Consider the following 23,544-nt stretch of genomic DNA (forward strand, 5'->3'; position numbering starts at 1 on the left):
GGACACCGTCTTCATACGGTCCTTAGCTGCTTGGATCGACTCTTGAGTCCGATCCCAAACCTCTCTGGCATTAGTTGCCCAGTCGGCCACAAGAGGAGGAGGTGCAGCAGCGGGAAACGGTACTGGTACCCTAGGGTGTTGCCCATTATTGAGTACGAACGGTGTCTGCCCAGTGGCCTCAGCCAGCGAATTGTTAAGGGCAAATTCTGCCCAGGGTAGGAGGGAGGACCAGTTATCGTGGTTCTCAGCAACAAAGTGTCGAAGGTATATAATCATAGATTGATTGGTACGTTCAACCAAACCATTAGTCTCCGGATGGTATGCCGAAGAGAGATTCAACTCAATTTGCAGAAGGCTACAAAGATCTCGCCAGAAACGGGAAGTAAATTGCGGGCCTCTATCACAAATGATACGATCTGGCATCCCGTGAAGCCTAAAGACATGCTTGAGGAATAGTTTGGCTAGTACCCTGGAAGATGGGATTCTCGATAACGGTACGAGATGAACCATCCGGGAGAAATGGTCCGTAATGACCCACACAAATCTATGTCCCTGTGAACATGGAAGATCACCCACAAAGTCCATGCCTACCACCTCCCATGGTCTATCTGGCACTGGTAAAGGATGCAAGAGCCCAGCCGGTCTCTGCCGTAATGGACGGTTGCGAGCACACGAGTAGCAGGAACTGACATATCTCTTGACGTGGCTGGCTAAGTGTGGCCACCAATACCACCTCTCCAGTAACTCTCGTGTCCGCCTAATACCAAAATGCCCACCCACCTTTGAGGTGTGGGCCCATGACAGTATATCATTCTGTCGATCAGGCGGAACAAAGGTCTTGCCCGGTGGGATTTGGTCTAACGTCACAGGGGAGAGCGTATGAAAAACCCTGGAGGGAAGGATAAGACGAGGTTCGTCAATCTCTTCCTGGGTAGAAAGCATAGAGCGAGACAGGGCGTCTGCCTTGTTATTCTTACTCCCAGACAGATAGTTGATGGAGAAGTGAAAGCGGGAGAAAAACAAGGACCAGCGGGCTTGGCGAGGATTCAGACGCTGAGCGGTTTGTAAGTACGTCAGATTCTTATGGTCTGTATAGACCTGGAAAGGATGTTTCGCTCCTTCCAGCAAGTGACGCCACTCCTCCAAGGCTAATCTCAAGGCGAGCAGTTCCCTATCCCCAATGGTATAGTTTCTCTCTGCCGGTGAAAAGGTTTTAGCAAAGAAGAAACACGGCCTTTTTCTACCTGCACCGTTCTTTTGATACAAGACCGCACCAGCACCCACTGAAGAGGCATCAACCTCTAAGAGGAAGGGCTTACTCTCATCGGGTCTTTGAAGAACGGGAGCAGTTGAAAAGTGTCTTTTTACTGCCTCAAAAGCCTGAGATGTCTCAGTAGACCAGGCTTTGGGATTAGCACCTTTCTTAGTCAAGGCCACCAAAGGGGCCACCAAAGTAGAAAAATGGGGTATGAACTGCCTGTAATAATTTATGAATCCTAAGAAGCGTTGCACCGCCTTCAAGGAATGAGGTTCGGACCATTGCAGGACAGCAGAGAGCTTCGCAGGATCCATAGCCAGACCCTCTTGTGAGATAATGTAACCCAAAAAAGGCAATGAGGACTGCTCGAATACACATTTCTCGAGTTTAGCAAACAATGAGTGCTCCCTTAAACGGGAAAGGACACGAACGACATCCTGACGATGAGTCTCCAGATCAGGAGAAAAAATCAGGATGTCGTCCAGATACACCACTACTGAGGATAACAGTAAATCCCTGAACACATCGTTTACGAAGTCCTGAAATACTGCGGGTGCATTACATAACCCAAAAGGCATGACGAGGTATTCATAGTGACCGTCTCGGGTGTTAAAAGCGGTCTTCCATTCGTCACCCTTTCGAATTCGTACCAAGTTATACGCACCCCGCAGATCCAACTTCGTAAAAACTTGAGCTCCTCTCAGTCTGTCAAAGAGCTCCGAAATTAAAGGTAATGGGTATTTGTTCTTTATTGTGATTGCGTTGAGACCCCTGTAATCTATGCAGGGACGCAAATCACCCTCTTTCTTCCGAACAAAGAAAAACCCAGCTCCCGCGGGAGAGACAGACTTACGAATGAACCCCTTCTCTAAGCTCTCTCTTATATAGGTCGACATGGCCTCCGACTCAGGTATCGACAGGGGGTAAACCCTGCCTTTAGGTGGAACCGAACCTGGGATAAGGTCTATGGCACAGTCATACGGCCTATGGGGTGGAAGAACCTCAGCACCCTGTTTGGAGAACACGTCAGCGAAATCCAAATAGGGTGTAGGTATGGGAGAGAGATCAGTTGATGCAACCGCAACGACCTTAGGTGGTAAGGGAAGACATCGGGACTGACATTTCGAACCCCAACTAATAATGCTGTCAGACTCCCAGTCAATGTGAGGAGCATGAGTCCGAAGCCATGGAAGACCCAGAAGGACATCGTCTATACCCTCAGGCAAAACAAGAAAAGAAATCTCCTCTATGTGACCCTGAGACAGGGAAAGGCGCAAGGGAACTGTCCTCAATGTAATGGAGTCAGACAACATAGTTCCATTAACAACACGGACAGGAATAGGCGCCTCTAACATGATAGAGGGAATATTGTGTCCCTTTACAAATCCTGAGGACACAAAAATCCCGTCAGCTCCGGAATCCACAAAAGCCATAATAGGCCATGTATTCTCAGATAACGAGAGCTGACCTGGGATACAACACTTAGAGGGTGCAGAAGACGTCTCTAGTAACCCCCCTCTAATGGTTACTAGGCCAGGGAGTTTCCCTGACGACTAGGACACTTGTTGGCATAGTGCCCAGTTTGACGACATACGTAACATATAGGAGGACCAGACTTGCGTAGTCTGGAGGACGTATGACCTAACTCCATAGGAGTGGGAGATGTTTCAGATGCTGAGGAAGATGGTAGTGGACCCTCAACAACTGGAATAGCCCGATGCTTAGGGCGTGAGGAAGAGACCTCGAGTCTACGTTCCTTATGGCGTACATCGATCCTCGTTGCTACTGTGATCAAGTCCTCCAGAGAAGCAGGGACCTCACGAGTAGCAAGGGCATCCTTGACATAGCCTGCCAACCCTCTCCAGAAGATAGGAATCAACACCTTCTCTGGCCAATCTAGTTCTGCCACCAGAGTTCTAAAAGCAATGGCATAAGAACTAGTGGATAACGAACCCTGAGATAGATCTAACAGTCTCAGGGCCGCATCATGGGTAACCTGCGGACCCATGAATACCGCCTTAAGAGCATCAAGAAAGTCTTGATGTCTCAGAGTAACCACATCAGAGCGCTCCCATAGGGGAGTCGCCCATTCTAAGGCTTTGTCCTGAAGTAAGGAGATGATAAAGCCTACTCTGGACCTCTCCGTAGAGAAGCGAGAAGAGTTGACCTCTAGGTGTATCTGACACTGACTAATGAAACCACGACATGATCTGGCATCGCCAGAATATCTGTTTGGCAGAGCAAGTCGAGGATCATGTGCAGATGTCACCATGGTCTGAGGTTTATCCTCTATACTCTTGAGCCGTGACTCAAGTACTTGTATGTAACGGTGTAACTGCTGATATTCTGCCATAACTGCCAGACCCTTGGCTCAGTCCTAATGTTACGGGGGGCTGTCTGATAATAACTGAAAGGAGTATCAGACAGTCAGGGTCCACCGTGCAAAGACTTTGCTGCAGACTATGGCAGAGTGCAATACCTCTGTTAACTCACAGAAGGATATAATAAGTAAGTAAAGCAATTCCTCCCTTACTTGGAGGGTGTGTGGAATGATCTCTGTTAATAATCACAGAGACAAAGGCAATGTGTGCGAAATGGCACCTACCTAGGTCCGCTCTTCTAGTGGTGCAAAAGAGACGAACAGCAGCGTAAGCCGCACAAAGCTCCTACCTGCGTTCGCTCCACTAGTGTGCGAGGACACGAACCACTAGATATGGCACCTGCCTAGGTCCGCTCTTCTAGTGGTGCAAAAGAGACGAACAGCAGCATAAGCCGCACAAAGCTCCTACCTCTGTTCGCTCCCCTAGTGTGCGAGGATACGAACAACTGCCAGACGCAGTATAAGGAACGTTACCCTAGCGGCAACGTCCACCTACGAGTAGAATCACAAGGCCCAGCCAGACCATGTGCCTCAGGCACCTGCCTATGTCCGCTCCCCTAAGAGGTAAGGATACGGACAGCAGCCGAAGCTGTAAGGTATAAGAACGCTACCCTGCCGGTAGCGCTCACCTAGCATAGACAGAGGAATGCCTAGAGGAACGCGCACAGAGCGTCTACTCATATGCATGAACCAAGAGGACTGAGCACCATGCGGCGTGTGTCAGGGTCTTATATAGACTCTGTGCCTCATCCAAGATGGAGGACACCAGAGCCAATCCGCTGCCAGAACGACAGGAGTGACGTCATGCTGGCCTATCACCGAGCAAGACGTCACAAGCACATGACCAGCGACCAATCGGCATAGAAGGTGTCAGAGACATGTGACCTCGTGTCAGCGATGATGTCACCCGCACATGTGCAATGGCTCCAAGATTGGACTTAGTCTCCAGCGCTCGCACATGTGCAGTAGCAAGAAATCTGGACTTAGTCTCCAGCGCTCGCACATGTGCAGTAGCAAGAAATCTGGACTTAGTCTCCAGCGCTCGCACATGTGCAGTAGCAAGAAATCTGGACTTAGTCTCCAGTGCTCGCAGCAACCGTAACAGAGCCCCTGACTCCACCCCACTCTCTTGTCAAAACTGGGGAGAAAATCGCTGGTCTTGATGAATCAGAGTGATATTGTTTTGTCATAAAAGTATCCAAAAGAAATGTATCTTTTTTTTTCCCAAATCCGGCTCACCGTACAATAAGGAGGAACTGTAATGAAGTTTAAGGGGATAACTGGGGTTCTGATAGTGAAGAGGTCCAGACCACCAATCTAGCCCTCCTCCTGGGCAGCCCTGCTCTAATACTTACTCTCCATCATCCCAGGGGAGGGCCAAGACAGGAGTGGCTAAATCCACACAAATAGACAAACGAGGAAACCAAAACACTTACTGACAGCAATCACACACAGCAGTATTAGACAATACGTGATCTAGGGGAAATAAAGAGCAGGGAGGGAATAAACAGACAACAAGAGCATTCCCACAACACACCAAACAGCACTCAGTAGTTTATCAGCAGCTAGATCAAAACAGCACATGGACTGGTATCCCTTAAAGCTATAATCAGCACAGGAAGTCAGTTTCCACCATCTTAAAAAGGCGGGGAGAAGCAGTGATAGGTTTCTCATAGCATTATCCTAGAAATAGCTAGCAGGCTACCAGATTATTACCCCTTGCCAGCCTGATCACTAATAAGCACACAGCTTGTTGATGCCCAAGCCTGCCTGTACGACTCAGAAGCCCCAGAGAAACCACAGTGGAGTGCCAGAGTCTGTGGTGTGAACAACACCAGATACCACTATGACACACGGCGAGTTTAGAGCCAAATACCATGTAGCAGGAAGTAAATTTGTATTAAAATAAAGTGGTTAAAGGGTTCAACATACCATGAAGAAAATAAGCAGTTAGTTTTTGTGTGTACTAACCTTCATTTCTGGTTTCATGAGTGATTTGTTAATAATACAGTTGTCATCCACTTGTAAGAATTCACTCGATGTTGGCTCGGAGACATTGGTCCACTGAACCTTTTTTCTGCAGTATCGTTTGAACTCATCCTGACAGGAAAAAATGAATAGCATGACTAATATTTAAGACAATATAATTTTATATTTTGGGACAGACAATAGATGCATCAATAATAGTATGCATAAAGTGTTATTCAGGGTGAAGTTTTGTACATAAAATATGCAATAAACATTAAAGAGTAACTGAACTTTTACATTTCTAAGCATTTTAATTTCAGTTCTGTAAACAAAAACTTTACATCTAAGCAGTCTCTAAACCACTGCATCCTCATTAGTTTACTTGTTGGCTTTTCTGTACTCAGTAATTATGCACTGGGAGTACAAACACTGGCAGTAGAAGAAGAGACATCAAAACGGGTGCAATCACTCCCCTATAAATTACTCAGGGTAGGTACCCTGCTCTCAGTACTCAGAAGGACTGCGCTGTTGATCCTGTGTAAGCACTACTACAGTGTGTATCTCATGCACTGTGCCATCAGCCGTAACTCCTCCGGCATGGCTTAACCCTAGAGAGTTAAGGCAGTGCTGCTGTGCCGACAGCTCTGTGGGTCTCAAGAGGCAGCAGAGCAGCACTGCCTAATCTCAGTAGCACTGGGTATACCATTCTACAGGAGATACAGCTGTTGGCTCATTGCAGAAGCCACATACAATATAGTAGTACTTGGAGGACACACAGCTCGATCCTGCTGAATGCTGAAAGCCGGACACTTGCACTAAATACTTAACAGGGAAGGCGAGCACACTTCTAAGATGCTTCCCACTCCAGAATTCATTTTTCTAGTGCACAGTGATGGACTTACGCCAAGTCGATTAATAAAGTGATTTGGAAAAGTAAACACCTGTGCGTGCTAAATCTAATTAGCATAAAAAGAATGTTTACTTACTCTTTATTCATACACAAATGCTTTATAGAATACTGCAACATACACCTATTAGTCCTGACATTAACTGTTACATAATGTTATGTACGCCCACCTTATGCCAATCTAAAGAATACAGCAGCTTTCTGTAGGTGTTAAGGTATATGCATATTTTGAATATGTGACATTTAAAGGGGTTGTCCATAACTTGGACAACCCCTTTTTAATCCCCACGTTTGTCCACATAACAATAAAAAGGGTGTACTGACTTCTGGTGCCGGCGCAGTTTCAGCAGTGTCGAAAATTGCATTCCTGTGGCCCATGTGATATTGTTATGACACGCAAGCCCCACTACCAATCAGCACCGACTTCATTCTCCCCACCTTCATGTGGTTAAGTGATTAACAGGAGGTGAGTGGCAGCCACAGCGCTCACTTCCTGTTAAATATTTAACCATGCAAAGATGGGAAGAGAAAAGCCGGCGGTGATTGGTCTTGGTGCTCCCTTATCATAACAATGTCATGTGGACCCGAGGAACTTGAGTTCCAACAATGCTGTAAGCGCGATGGCACCAGATGTGAGTATAGGCTTTGTTATTTTTATTGGGGCAAACAAGTGGAATGAAAAGTGGTTGTTCAAGTAGTGAAAATGAAAGTACTGAAAGTACGTAGCGTACAGTAATGAAGATACATAGTGTACAATTTGGCCAAGTTGTGTGCTCATCCGACACAGTAAGGCAACTTTTCTTTGATGAGACCCTAACCTAACAATTATCAGACATACCTCTATGGGTCCAAAAAAAGCTTATACATTTAAAGGTGTTCTCCTAGAAATGTGATGAAATAAATAAACTGCACTTGCACTTAAATGAAAAACATTTTTCTAAATACCTTTATTTACCCAAAAGGTATGCCTTTGTTTTTTACTACTGATTTTATCAATGGCAATTACCATCTAGCAGAATGCATCAGTCTTAGGATAGGCTGCGTGACGAGTGAGACAAACACACTGAAACTGTCAGGCTCACTGAGATGAATTTTTCGTTCTCAGTCAACAAAAGTCAGTCTCAATAATGTTAAAAATATATGCTCTATCAAACATTTTACATGTATCACTAAGTTATGAGATTGGACAGAGGAGATATCCATTGTTGGATCAAAGATGTCATTAAATGAACAAAAACAATTAGGAACCAAAAATCCGCATTTGTTCTCAGAGAATGTAAAAGTATTTGCTGAAATACTATTAGGCTATGTGCCCACGTTGCGTTGTGTCCCTGCAGAAATTTCTGCAGTGATTTGAACAGCACATGTGCGCTTCAAATCGCTGCAGAAATACTGCGTAATGAATGCAGTGAAAAAGCTGATTTCATGCGCTTTGGATGCAGCCTCTCCCATAGACAGAGCGGGGGCTGCATCCAAAGCGCACCAAATAAGTGACATGTTGCTTTTTAGAACGCAGCGATTTGGCAGCATGCATATTGCTGCGTTCTAAAAAGCAACGTGAGCATGGATTATGCACAATCTTCATAGATTGTGCTGGGGAACGCAGGATGCATGCAGTTACTCAGCGTAACTGCACGCAAATACGCAACGTGGGCACAGAGCCTTACTGCGATACCTATAACTGTTTTATTTGCTATTTTAAATAATAAGCCACTTGCAGACAATTTGTGCACCATTAGATATATAAGTACATATGTGTTATTTACCGTTTCTCTGAGCAATACAACATCTGCTTCCTGGAGTGTACATGGGGTGCAGCAAGCCCAGACTTCCCATTCAGGTTTCCAGTAAAATATAAGCCAAAGCAATCCAAAGGAAAATATATAACCTGCAATGCAAAGGGCTCTCTGCCATCGGACTGTTCTGTATCCAAATATTTCCTGCAAAATAAAGGTGTAAAAAAATGAATCCAAACCTTGTTTAATGTCTTTCTGTATGTGGATTTAATTATTCTAGAACTACTGGTAGGATTAGTTCTAAAAAAAAAATATCATGACCATTCCGATTATGTAAAGAAGTCATATTATTTCAGTATTAAATTTGATTGACTGGATTATTAAAGGGAAGTTTCTAAGCACATTATCAGTAATTTCTCATTTTGCCAACAAAATTTGCAAAACCATTTTTTTAGGGCTCACATCATATTTCAAGTGATTTTGAGGGGTGTATGTGACAGAAAACACCTAAAAAGACACCATTTTAAAAACTGCAGACCTCAAAGTGCTCAAAACCACATTCAAGTTTATTAACTCTTTTGGGGCTTCACAGGAACTAAAGGAAGGAGAAAAATTCAAATGTTACTTTTTTTCCACAAAAATACTGCTTTAGCTCTAAATTTTCATTTTCACGAGGCTAGCAGGAGAAAATGGATCTGACAATTTATTGTACAATATCTCCTGAGTACACCAATATCCCATATGCGATGGAAAATTACTCTTTGAATGTACAGCAGGGCTTGGAAAGGAAGGAGCACCATTTGACTTTTGTAACGCAAAATGGGTTGGAATAGATAGAGGTGTCACGCTCGCTTGTAGAGGTACTGAGACAGATTGGAGAATGCTCTCCAATGTGAAATTAGCAAATAACCCACAAGAGGGCAATAGAGTAGTCAGCAAGCTGGCTCAGTAACAGGATGTCTCGTCAATACCTTATGAAGAAGCAAATCGTGGTCAAGTAGAAACCAGGAGGTCTCGTAAATGACAGAAGGGAGAAACGAAGCCGAAGTCACGAACAGTAATATAGGTCAAAAGCCAGGAGGTCAATATGACATGCAGCCAGGTGAAAGTCACAGGACGGGACCGGGGTCAGATAGACTGGGCAGAGGATACACTAGACAGAACCGGGAAGTCAGAGAAACAGGATGGACAAGTGGTACAGGGAGAGCACCGGTCAGGACAAGGTAACTGGGAAGCAGGACAGATCAGAGTAAACTCACAAAAGCCAGACACGCACGCTGCAGAGCAGAAACTATTACTAGCATTCTTCCGGAGCTGCAGCGTCAGGATATAGCGGCATGTAATCCGTAATGAGGCAGAATGGAATTAACCCCTTCCATGACCTGAAACCCTGAGATTCAATACCAGCAATGTATCATGACAGGCATGGATCATGACAGCGGATGCTATGTTGAGTTTGCAGAGCCCCGGATGTGCTTAAACAATTGAAACCCCCCACAATTTACCCCATTTTGGAAAGTACATCCCTCAAGGAACTTATATCGAGGTGTGGGTAGCACCTTGAATTCACAGGTGCTCCATAGTATTTTATAACGTAGAGCCATAGATATAAAAAAAAATCATAACACACCAATATTTCATTTTTACAAGAGTAACAGGAGAACAAGGACCTTAAAATTTGCTGTTCAGTTTCTTCTGAGTACGCTAACACTCTATAAGTGATGAAAAACTACTCTTGATGCACTGTTCAAAGCTCACAAGGGAAAGAGCACCATATTGGAATTCAGATTTTGCTGGAATAGTTTGGTGAGCCATGTCACATTGGCAAAGCCAAGAACATGCCCAGAAAGGCAGAACCCACCATAAGTGACCCTACATTTTAAATTACATCTCTCAATGGATTCATCTAGGGCTGCAATAAGTTTAGCCCCAGATTTTAAATTTCACATGGGGAAAAATGGCACTAAAATGTGTCACACAATTTCTCCTGAATGTGGCTATACCCTACATGTTGCTTAAAAGTACCGATTGGCCACATGTGACACTTGCAAGTAAAGTAATGCTATTTAACTCTGGAGCATAGATTTTCCTAGAATAGTTTGCAGACACCATATAGAAAGTATACCCTTCTTGGAATTTATCTATAGCTGTAGTGACTATTTTGACTCCATGGGTGTTCTACAGAAACAAGCAGCAATTATTGTTGCTGAGTGAAAATTACAAATCTGCCATTGTAGTGCCCATTCATTGTGCCTATCTTGTTTCTTTTGGAGACATGCACCCTGTAAAGCAGGGGTGGTGAACCTTTTTTCTGCCGGGGCCATTTGGAAATTTCTACCACAATTCGGGGGCCGCACAAAGCTATCAACTTGAAAATGACCTTAATATATTTGCCCAAACAATTTACTCACTGTGGTGGCTGGAGCTTCTACTCTTTGGGGCAGCTGTGATATTGATCTTGTTGCTTCTCACAACTGCTCTTCCAGTCTTGAGTTGTCTGGGACTGCTGTAAATACATCACAGGTGGGGATATATAGCTCACTGGGGAGGCTGGGGGGCATAGACATCGCTGGGGGTACATACATCATTGATGGGGAGCACAGACATAGCTGGGGGGGCATAAACATTGCTGTGGAGGGCTGGGAGGAATACACATCACTAGAGAAGCAGCAGGGCATAGACATCACTGGGGTACATACATCACTGGGTGGCACAGACATCACTGGGAGTATATACATCACTAGGGTGCACAGACATAGCTGGGGGGCATAAACAATGCTTGTGGTATATACATAGCTGGGGGTACAGACAGCTAGGGGGATTATGGGGGGCATAGACAGCCATGGGGGCGCTGGAGTGGCACAGACAGCCATGGGGACACTGAAGTTGCACAAACAGCCAGTGGGACAACGAAGAGGCACAGACAGCCCTGGGGGGATGCCGGAGGGGCACAGACAGCCCTCAGGGGTACTGGGGGCACAGACAATGCTGGGGGAGGCTGGGGGCATAGACAGACCTGGGGGCACAGAGAGCACTGGGGAAAGCTGGGAGCACAGAGAGCACTGGGAGACGCTGAGGGGAACAGAGATCACTGGGGGAGGCTTGGAGCACAGAGAGCACTGGGGACGATTGGGAACATAGATGGCACTGGGGGCGGCTGGGATCACAGACAAACCTGGGGGAGGCTGGGGTCACAGACAGACCTGGGGGAGGCTGGGGTCACAGACAGACCTGGGGAGGCTGGGTGCAAAAACAGAACTGGGGGAGGCTTGGGTCACAGACAGAACTGGGGGGGGCTGGGTCACAGACAGAACTAGGGGGGGCTGGGGGGAACAGACAGACCTGGGGACGCTAGGGTTATATACAGACCTGGGGGAGGCTGGGGTTACAGACAGACCTGGGGGAGGATGCAGGCACATAGAGCACTGAGGGCAAAGAGAGCACTCTCAGAGGCTGAGGGGTACAGAGATCACTTATGGAGGCTCGGGGCACAGCGAACACTGGGGAGGATGGGGAACATAGATAGCACTGGGGAGGCTGGGGTCACAAACAAACCTGGGGGAGGCTGGGGTCACAGACAGAATTGGGGGAGGCTGGGGTCACAGACAGACCTGGGGAAGAGTGGATTCACAGACAGACCTGGGGAGGCTGTAGGCACAGAGATCACTGAAAGAGTCTGAGGCACAAACAGACTTAGGGGAGGCTGGGGGCATGGACAGACCTAGAAGAGGCTGGGATCACAGACAGACCTGGGGGAGGCTGGGGTCACAGACAGACCTGGGGGAGGCTGGGGTCACAGACAGACCTGGGGAGGCTGGGTGCAAAAACAGAACTGGGGGAGGCTTGGGTCACAGACAGAACTGGGGGGGCTGGGTCACAGACAGAACTAGGGGGGGCTGGGGGGAACAGACAGACCTGGGGACGCTAGGGTTATATACAGACCTGGGGGAGGCTGGGGTTACAGACAGACCTGGGGGAGGATGCAGGCACATAGAGCACTGAGGGCAAAGAGAGCACTCTCAGAGGCTGAGGGGTACAGAGATCACTTATGGAGGCTCGGGGCACAGCGAACACTGGGGAGGATGGGGAACATAGATAGCACTGGGGAGGCTGGGGTCACAAACAAACCTGGGGGAGGCTGGGGTCACAGACAGAATTGGGGGAGGCTGGGGTCACAGACAGACCTGGGGAAGAGTGGATTCACAGACAGACCTGGGGAGGCTGCAGGCACAGAGATCACTGAAAGAGTCTGAGGCACAAACAGACTTAGGGGAGGCTGGGGGCATGGACAGACCTAGAAGAGGCTGGGATCACAGACAGACCTGGGGGAGGCTGGGGTCACAGACAGACCTGAGGGAGGCTGGGGGCACAGACAGACCTAGGGGAGGCTGTGGTCACATACATACCTTGGGGAGGCTGGGGTCACAGACAGACCTGGGGGAGGGTGGAGTCACAGACAGACCTGTGGGAGGCTGCAGGCACAGAGAGCACTGAAAGAGGCTGGGGGCACAAACAGACTTAGGGGAGGCTGGGGGCATGGACATACCTAGAAGAGGCTGGGATCACAGACAGACCTGGGAGAGGCTGGGGTCACAGACAGACCTGGGGGAGGCTGGGGTCACAGACAGACCTGGGTGAGGCTGCAGGCACAGAGAGCGCTGAGGGAGGCTAGGGGCACAGACAGACCTAGGGGAGGCTGTGGTCACAGACAGACCTGGGGGAGGCTGGGATCACAGACAGACCTGGAGGAGGCTGAGGGAACAGACAGACCTGGTGGGCTGGAGGCACAGACAGACCTGATGGAGGCTACAGGCACAGAGAGCACTGAGGGATGCTGGGGGCACAGACAGACCTGATGGAGGCTCAGGGCAGATACAGACCTGGGGGAGGCTGGGGTCACAAACAGACCTGGGGAAAGCGGGGTTCACACACAGACATGGAGGAGGCAGAGGTTTAAGATAGACCTGGGGGAGGCTCGGGGCACAGACAGATCTGGGGGAGGCTGAGGTTACAGACAGACCTGGGGAGGCTGTGGTCACAGACAGACCTGGGGAAGTCTGCAGGCACAGAGAGCGCTGAGGGAGGCTGGTGGCACAGACAGACCTGGAGGAGGCTGCGGGAACAAAGAGCACTGCTAGGGAGAGAGAGCGCTGGAGGCACAGAGAACGTTGCAACAATGCTGTGGGCACAGTGAAACCTGCGGTGACAGAGGATGCTGCGGAGACAGAGAACGCTGCGGAGACAGAGAACACTGCGGGGACAATGCTGCGGGGACAATGCTGCGGGGACAATGCTGCGGGGACAACGCTGCGGCGACATCGCTTCGGGCACAGTGAGCCCTGGGGGATGATAGTGCAGTCACTCCTCTTCTGTTGGACAGGAGTGCACCTCGTGCCTACCCCGCCTACAAAGTAAGTCCTCACGCTAGCCAGTGTCAGTGTGGGGACGTAGTCCTTTGGTATAGGAATCGCAGAGTTCAGAATTGAATGCATTATATGGGGTTTTAAAGGGCCTGCAGCCAGCAAGATACGGCTGCTACCCCAGCACTGCGATCCATGGGAATCTGCCCGCGGGCCGCAGAATAAGTCATTACGGACTGCATATGGCCTGCAGGCTGGAGGTTCTCCACTCCTGCTGTAAAGTAACCTCTTCGCCTTCAAGCCTGTTTCACCTTCCTATCCAGTGCCATTTTTTTCAATCCTGACCAGTTTCATTTTATGAGGTAATAATTCTGAAAGACTTTAACAGATTCCAGTGAGTCTAAAAGCAATATGGAAGGAAAAAAATGAAAATTTTACTTTTTTCAACAAAAATGTTATTTTAGCACCACATTTTGCATTTTCACAGTGTAAAAGTAAAAAAATGCACCATAAAATTTTTGTGCAATTTCTGCCGAGAAAACAGATATCCCATATGTGGGGGAAAATTACTGTTTGTATACTTTAATACATTTTAAGGGGTTTACAATAACAGGGGAGGGGGTAATTGAAGATTTTAAAATGCGTGTGGCAGGGCTTGAATGGGAAGGAGCATGATTTAACTTTTGAAGCACAAAATTAGCTGAAATTGTTAGCAGACACCATGTTGCATTTGCAGAGCCCCTGATGTGCCTTAATAGTGAAACCCCCCACAAGTGTCTTCATTTTATAAACTAGACTCCTCAAGAAACATATCTATATGTGTGGTGAGCACCTTGAACCCCAGGTGCTTCACAAAATTTTATAATGTTTAGCCATTAAAATAAAAAAATCAGATTTTTTTTCCTACAAAAATATAGTTTTAGGCACAAATGTAGTATTTTTACAAGGGTGACAGGAGAAATTGCACATAAAATTTGTTGTGCAACATCTCCTGGTACAACAATGCTCCATCTGTGAAGGAAAACTATTGTTTGGGTGTACACCAGGGCTTGGAAGGGAAGATGTGCCATTTTAGCTGGCATAGATTGTGGATGCAATGTCTCATTTGAAGGTAACCCTTACATGTCAAAACAGCAGAAACATTCCATAAGTGAACTAATTCTGGAAACTACATCTCTCAAGGAATTCATCTTGGGGTGTAGTGAGCAATTTTAACTCTCATGTGATTCATGGAATTGTATATAATTGGGCTGTGAAAACAAAAAAACTATATTTTTTCCACTAAAATTGTTTCTTTGACCCCAAAGTTTTAATTTTCCAAAAGGATAATAGGAAAAATTGTTTGTTACACAATTTCTCCTGAGTTCAGGAATACCACATATGTGGTCAAAAACTACTTTTGAGGTACAGTGTACAGTTCAAAAGGGAAGGAGGGCCATATTGGAATTCAGATTTAGTTAGAATAGGTTGGAGGTGCTGTGTCATACTGTTAGATCCCCTGACATGCAGGAAAAGCAGACACCACAAAAGTGACCCCATTTTACAAAGTACACTCTTAATCAATTCATTCTGGGGTGCACTGAGAATATTGACACCACAGCTGTCACAAAATTGTATACTATTGGAATGGACACCGCCGGAACTTAAACCAAAGAGAGTCCAACATGATTCCCTCTGCCTTAATATAGGGAATGCTATGTGTGGGGTTCTGTCTGAATCAAATATTTCAGAGATTTACACATAAACTCTCGTGCAATTATCGCATATCCATGTGGGGTGCGATAATTACCACTCTGCCATGGCTATGACAAATAAAAATAAAAAAGTAAAAGTTTGTGACACCAAAGTGTACTCAATTCACCTCTGTTTCTTGGAAGTGTACTGTGGTGCACTCTGAATAGTCTAGTAAACAGAAAGGGCAGTGGGGCAGTAGAAAGACAATCTATATATATAATTGCCTTATTCTGTCTGTCTGTCTTGCTCCAAAATTGTGTCACCGTGACAGTGCCACCGTGACAGTGTCATAAAAATGACAACTGTCGGATTGGCCGCTGGGCTCGGCCTGGCCCCGCCCCTCCCCACGGATTGGCCGCTCGCCTCGGCCTGGCCCCGCCACTGCATAGATTAGCCATTCAGGGCTCGGCCTGGCTCAACCCCCCCACGGATTAGCCGCTCGCCTCGGCCTGGCCCCGCCCCCCGCATCGATTGGCCGCTCGCCCCGACCCTCCGTACACTTCGACCGCTCGGCCACGCCCCTTCCCTCGAATTCAAACGAAGCCCCGACTCCCCCAGCCCAGACCTAACCTTGCGATGCTGGGATCATGACGGAGCCGGTGTACACTGGTAACCATGATACACATTGCGTAACTATAGGAAGCGCTTCCCTTAGTTACCCGATGTGTATCATGGTTACCAGCGAACACCGGCTCCCGGTACACATGTGCAGGGAGCCGGCATACGCTGCGGTCAATAATGAAGTGTCATGCAGCGGTGAAAGAGTTAAAGACACTGCAAGACACTTCATTATAGGCAGCGGTTACCCCCAGAAGTGAGAAGACAGAAGAAAGAAGACCCCGCAGTCATACTCACTAGACGCCGACCAGGAGCAGGTGAGCGCATCAAGGTCCTGCAGCGGCAGAACACACACACACGCACACACATAAGAACAGACACACACACATCAGATCACACTCCCTCTCACACACACCTCATACACACATCACGATCGCATCCACACACTCACAACATCCAGTGATATCGCTTACTTCTCGGCGGCGATCACATGGCCGGAAGCATGTGGTATCTCTGGATGTTGTTAGTGTGTGAGCGCGTATGTGTGATATCGTCAGTGTGTGTGTGCGTGTATGCGATCGGATGTGTGCGTGTATGCGATCGGATGTGTGAGTGTCGGCAGAAGGCAGAGGAGCACGGCGTGCAGCACAGCTGCTGGGACTGTCCACCGGAGGGCACAGGGAGAAGTGGGGTGTGAGTGTATGCGATCAGGTGTGTGTGTGCATACTGTCTGATGTGTGACTGTGGAGCACGATGGGTAGTGCGCAGCATGGGGGATGGAGCACGATGGGGGGTGCGCAGCATGGGGTATGGAGCACGATGGGGGGTGCGCAGCATGGGGGATGGAGCACAATGGGGGGTGCGCAGCATGGGGGATGGAGCACGATGAGGAGTGCGCAGCATGGGGGATGGAGCACGATGGGGAGTGCGCAGCATGGGGGATGGAGCACGATGGGGAGTGCGCAGCATGGGGGATGGAGCACGATGGGGAGTACACAGCATTGGGGATGGAGCACAATGGGGGGTGCGCAGCATGGGGGATGGAGCACAATGGGGGTGCGCAGCATGGGGGGTGCGCAGCATGGGGGATGGAGCACGATGGGGGATGCGCAGCATGGGGGATGGAGCTCGATGGGGGGTGCGCAGCATGGGGGATGGAGCACGATGGGGGTGCACAGCATGGGGGATGGCGCACGATGGGGGATGCGCAGCATGGGGGATGGAGCACGATGGGGGGTGCGCAGCATGGGGGATGGAGCTTGACGGGGTGCGCAGCATGGGGGATGGAGCACGATGGGGGTGCACACCTCCCCCCAAAACACACACACACCGCCACACGTGCACCGCACAACACACCAGACACACACTGGGAACCACAAACACCGCCCTACACAGACACCCACACCCAGACAACGCCGCACACACACAACACCCAACACACAAACACCGCGGCATACATAAATATACGCACATACCATGCAACACACACACTGCACAAAACATACCTCCCCCAAAACACACACACACGCATTCCACACCCACACAAACCGCGCAACACACACAGCACCACACACACAGAACGCTGCAGACACACAGCGCTCCACAAACAATGCAACACACAGAACACAACACACAAACAACACTGCTCTCACACCCCCTCACCCAGACAACACCCAAAACATTTACAGTGCCCTACACAAACACTGGCAACTACACACAACAACATCGATATATACGTAAATTCTAGAATACCCGATGCGTTAGAATCGGGCCACCTTCTAGTAACTTATAAGTTTACATAGGTACATTCAGATTAAAGGGGTGATTGCAGGTGAAACTAAATTTAATTTCAAATCCTAATCTATTTAGTGCTGTAAATTAAGCTATTTTCCAATATACTATTAAAAATTCCCTCGCTACACTATCTAACTGCTATTCTATTTTTTTTCCGTGTAATGAAGCTTTGTTTGAGAATCCTAGCACATGTTTGGATACTGAATTGAAGCACCATGAGAGCGGGGGGCAGAGGCTATGATCACTGCCACAGCCCTTGCCCCCTCCCTGAAGCAAAGTGTCATCAGTAGGGATGGTCAAATACACTATTATTTGCTTCGCTGCTATTCGAGTATTCGCGAATATTCGACCCCCAATGTAAGTCTATGGGAAACCATAATTTCATATTAGACCTGTCGATGACCTGTGGCAACTGAGGAAAAGGCTGAGATGGATGAGAAAAAGGCTGAAACAGTATGGGCACAGCCTGTAGAAGGTGCCTCACTGCATTTCTTCCCCCTCCTGATTCATCCAAGATGTCACGGCGCACACCAAAGCGCCGTCTCCATTCATCCTTTTCCTCTGATTTCTGTCGCATCTGCTGTCATGGGAGGAATTTGACTCAGGATGTATTCTCCGGTGCATCTGGATATATGAGAGCAGCTGTAACCACTTCTCCCCCCACAGAGGGCAGGAAAAAAAATAATCCCCTCCCCTTGGGCAAAAGTCTTATCAGTAATGTTCACACAGAAAAAATGTGCAAGGAACAAAAATGTGATTTACAAGATGCTGTAAGAAATTAAGGAGTGGAGAACTCCCTGTTCAGCTTCAATGCCAAAGTAGCTTTTCTGTATAATTGGATGTCTTCCAATACATGAGTTCAGTTGGTGATGTTGGCTCAAGGAGAACATGTCTTATGTATTCATTGTTTGATACATTGATATATCGACACTGGTATACAGCTAATACGGCACCGTCTCTGGATATCCCAAACGAAGACTCCATTAGCAGTCTTCACCCATATTCCTCCCTTGACAGTTGGCGCACCAGCGTGGGGCCCCACGGACGCATTGCCGACCTGGAAATACCGATGCTTTGGATGTCGCGGACTGAGATCTCTTTCCACCCCAATTAGACTGATCATCTCCAACTCGAACTCGGTAAGTGTTACATACTGTGTATTCACTGCCATTGTGGTTGGTTTGGAGAGGAGGGAGTGACTGGCTGTGTGTCCTTATCGGTGTTAAAAAGGTACCTGATTGTGACTCAGGGGTAGTGCCCGCTGGGGCTCAGAGCGTGATCCCAGGCCTGAGGTGTGGATCGAGTGTCACACGGGATCCAGAGGACGGTTGTTAGGTCAGGAAAGACGGTGGTGGCCAGATATAGCTAGCTAGACTAACCCGGTCTGTAATTAAAGATGCGGGGGGTTCCCGTGACTGAAGATAGGGATTAGGACATTAAATTTGATATAGTTGACCAAGTCCGGAGGTCGGGACATTCTTGTATATGCATGTACATTTTTGTACGTCCTCCTCCTTTCATGAGACAGATCCTCAGTGAAAGAAGATAGGGATTAGGACAATAAAAAATATTGGTGCAGCTGATCAAGTCCGGAGGGAATACATTTTGTACCCCTCCTCCAAGCGCGGGATACCCTTATTACTATATAGCTGAGGAAGCAGCTAGTATAGAGGTGTAGCCTTGAGTTCTGGCCAGACTCTAACGCACGCCGCATAGTCATAAATTAGTGTAATCCAGACACCAACCAGATAGCAAAAATGTTTGGACAGAAAGCTGAGAGGCCTGAAGGTAACAAGAGATTGTTGATTGATGCTGAATTGTTTAACAGAATAACACAGATATTGCTATCAGACGGATATATTGAGGTCAAAGAAGAGGATGAGCGAGGAGATGTTGTGTTTTCCTATATGTCACCCAAGTCTGAGGATGGTTTTAGGGGCACTTAGGAAGGTTGTTTTGCTGCTACTTTGAAGCCTAATTCTGGACAAGCTCCGGAGTTATTCACAAATGCTGCAGTCACTAGACAGCATCCCTTAACCCTTGCCACACCCATACCCCTGGTCCCATACCTGCAATGCCGTCTCTCCCCTCACCGGCCAGTCTGGCGTCACGCTCCTCAGTTACCAATCCCCTCCCCTTGGATCCCCCTATTTCCCCTAGGACACATAGTGAGCCTTACCCCGAACCTGACGAGGAACAGCACTCATTTAAATATGTCCCTTTCAACCCCATCCAGTCAGCGGCATTAATCCCCTGCCTGCCAGATCCCGACATTAACCCTATGCGATTTTATAGGAAGATGCTACAGGTCCACCAGTTATATTCAGCTGCTCGGAAGGACCTAGTTAATCTCACCAAGATAAAAGCAGGAGACAGTTTTTGCCCCTTAATGGAGCCCCATCTCACAATGCCCCCAGGCACTGATGACACCACTTTCCAAAGTAGAGAACAGTATTGTGCCCCTTTAAAAAGATGGGCTCAAGATCAATTGGTGTATACAAATGCGCCGGTGCAGCCCCCGCTACAGCCCATGCCCCAACAGGGTCCAAACCCCATATACGTAGCTCCCAATCAAAAAAAACAGCAGAGCAAGCAACAGAATTCTTGGTGTTGTGGTCAGCCCGGTCACTATCAAAGAAAGTGTCACACCCCCAAATCTCTGTGTTTGGCCAGGTACCCTCGAAACCGTAACCAAAACTTGCAGCACACAAATCCACAATAAAGGTGTTCCTTGTAGATTCAGTAAAGATCTACCTGAAGCCAGGTGTGCCTTTTCCCAGAGTTAGTTAAAAGAAAAAGGTTTTGGTACCGTGTTAGCCAGTTGAAAAATGATTGATTGCTCTCAGTGAGAGAAACAAAATTCAAATTTAATAAAAAAAATAAATAAAAGGTATCAGAACTACAAGATTTTAATTTTGTTTCTCTCACTGAGAGCAATCAATCATTTTTCCCAGAGTATCACAGTATCCCTTTAAATCAGTCCCAGGAGGTTTTCCAAGATACTGCCCACAATCCGGGCTGCACCCACGAGTCTGCCCCAACCTTCCCTAATGACACGGAGGGGAGCCACGGACTGCTTGCTTTTTTGTTGCAGTGATTTCCAGTCCCAAGCCACCCATTTTAATGATGCTCTCCATTCCACTCCATCAATCTTAAGGCTTCTGTAATATATGTTTCTGTAGTAGTTTTGTCTCTGCTGGCTGACACGGTACAAAAATATATTTTATATATTTCTGTAATGAAAGTTCTGCCTATGGTTTTTCTTTATCTGTTTTTCCCACCAGCCATTCTAACATCGCGCACCCTGAAGGACAAGTGGGGGCCATAAGCCCACAGGGATGTGTGGGAGGGTGTACTTATCACAAGTTGTAAAGAGGAAAAAAAAAACCAAACTGACAAAGTAGAGAAATAAAAAAAAAGAATGGCTTCTGCAGAGATTTGCGGGACTACATGTGTTTTATAAACTAACAAGTGCTTTTTCCAGCTGGTGGAAGAGATTTTGTTTAATCCTTAGGCGGGCTTTGCACGTTGCGACATCGCAAGACAATGCTGCGATGTCACACGCGATAGTCCCCGACCCCGTCGCAGGTACGATATCTTGTGATAGCTGGCGTAGCGAACATTATCGCTACGCCAGCTTCACATGCACTCACCTGACCTGCGACAGTCGCTCTGGCCGGCGAACCGCCTCCTTCCTAAGGGGGCGAGTCGTGCGGCATCATAGCGACGTCACACGGCAGGCGGCCAACAGGAGTGGAGGGGCGGAGATGAGCAGGATGTAAACATCCCGCCCACCTCCTTCCTTCCTCATTGCAGCCGGGAGGCAGGTAAGGTGATGTTCCTTGCTCCTGCGGCTTCACGCACAGCGATGTGTGCTGCCGCAGGAACGAGGAACAACATCGTACCTGTCGCGGCAGCGTAATTATGAAAAAGTCGGAGCCTGCACCCATGATACGATAACGACGCTTTTGCGGTCGTTAATCATATCATCTAGGCTTTACACACTACGATGTCGAAAGTGACGCCGGATGTGCGTCACTTTCGATTTGACCCCACCGACATCGCACGTGCGATGTTGCAACGTGCAAAGCTGCCCTTAGATTTAAAAGTTTCACAGGAGATTATCACTAGTATACTACTAATACCTAAATAATTAAATTAATTTTGCAGGGGAAAGTATATTTCTTAAAATATACAAATTAGGTTTTTATGTTTTTATGGTTATGTTTTTGTTTTGTATTATTTTTGCATACAAACTGCCAATATTAATTAGTTTCCTTTCTTTTGTAGATACAGAATATCTATGAACCGTGTTGTAAGGTTTCGAAATTCCCCAGTAAAGTATAGGTTATATTTATCGGTTGTTTAATTATATTGTCTGCTCTTATAAACCTATAAATTTTGCCAAAGTAGTATATAAAAACAAAACATAAAAAGGGGGGAAAAGTAGATATCTATTATATTTTTCCAGCAGTAACAGGCACAGCAGACATATTGGATAGGTTTTAAAGCTGGCCTTTCTTTTGCAACAGTTATGTCATGTTTATTGGACTGCTATGAAACATGTCTGTTATAAAAAATGGTCTAAAAATGATCAAATGCATATTTCTTTTAGTTTTTGTTTTTATAGATGAAACCAGATAGTGGTCGATTCTGCACTGGATATGCTACAGTTTACACAGCATGAGGTAGTCTAAATTTGGGCCACTCCCTCCCCTCCTATCGGTACAGGAGGAAGTGACGTAAATGCCTCTCTAGATGGGTGGAGCAGAGGTAGGTAAGATAGTCAAAATGTATGTAGGATATAGATCTTTCCTGTTGTCAAATAAGCTAGGTACGCTGAAAAGAAAGTCTAGATCTGAGCTGATGGAATCGGATGGAGATCCCCACACAGGTGCAGCTGACCAAGAAGCAGTGACCGGGCCTAGAGTAGAGGAGTCCTTTACCATGAATAAAGACCATACCTCGGTGACATCTGTCACGTCAGTGACTTCTGTCACTCCTTGTGTTCTTAAATCCCTACAGGAACAAGTGAATCAACAGGGAGTGGAGTTCTAGATGCAGGGAGCCAGCTGACTGAGGAAGGTCTGTGAATGAAGGGTGGTAAGCTTTCTCTGCCATGAGATCTCTTCTTAATGATGTCCAAAGTAACATGGACTAACATCTGTGAAAGTTGGACATCAGTGTGCGCTTTGGTGACGCCAGGGTTCAGTACCCAGGTAGGCAAACTCACCCGGTCTTGTGAAACACATTCTTAAAACAATGAGGAAAAACTGTAAAGAGTCCGTAGAAACACCCTGCACCTGCTCTACCCATTCTTAGAGACTGCAAACTGATTATAGATGTATATCATGAGCACGTTGTATGCAAGTCTGTGCGTGTTGTGTAGATTTCTTTCCAGGTCTGGTCAGAGGCTTTCCAGTGCAGAAAATGACGTCATTGCTGAAAATCCATATAATGCAAGTGGTATGTAAAGAAAAAAAAACAAAAAACTAATAAGTTGTAAACCAATGTGTGTTGTGTTTCTCTTTAGTAATAAACAGGTTTCAATGTAAAATGTTTTTTTGGTCTAGCTCAAAGCACGCAAAATTTTCATATGATTGACTAATTAGAGAAATAAACAAGTGTATTTTCTAATTTCAGATCCTAAATCAGAGTTAGTAGTATATGGTTTTTGGTCAGGAGACTGATTAATCCTAAAAAGACACACAGAAATTTCGATAAAGCTCAACGGCAGGACAACATGGATTCACTCCCCGCATTGCAGAAGGGTCGATCCACCGGAGCTGCACTGAGCGTCCTGCTCATATTTATCCTTTACAAAAAGATCTGTATAGTCCCAAACCATC

At 47.0% G+C, this 23,544-nt stretch overlaps 1 protein-coding gene across 3 annotated transcripts in view; it reads right to left on the reverse strand.

Moving 5' to 3' along the window:
- The window catches only part of LOC142296642 (putative cation-transporting ATPase 13A5), a 251,505-nt gene that overhangs the window by 212,643 nt on the left and 15,318 nt on the right, over positions 1–23,544 (reverse strand). For all 3 annotated transcript variants that reach the window (XM_075340494.1, XM_075340493.1, XM_075340495.1), the window contains exons 2-3: positions 8,280–8,453; positions 5,610–5,738 (exon numbers count right to left, since the gene is read on the reverse strand). In XM_075340494.1, the coding sequence (XP_075196609.1) occupies positions 5,610–5,738; positions 8,280–8,453 (303 nt within the window). The remainder of the gene's footprint in view (positions 1–5,609; positions 5,739–8,279; positions 8,454–23,544) is intronic.

Source organism: Anomaloglossus baeobatrachus, chromosome 3, assembly GCF_048569485.1.
Source record: "Anomaloglossus baeobatrachus isolate aAnoBae1 chromosome 3, aAnoBae1.hap1, whole genome shotgun sequence".
NCBI classification, from domain to species: domain Eukaryota; kingdom Metazoa; phylum Chordata; class Amphibia; order Anura; family Aromobatidae; genus Anomaloglossus; species Anomaloglossus baeobatrachus.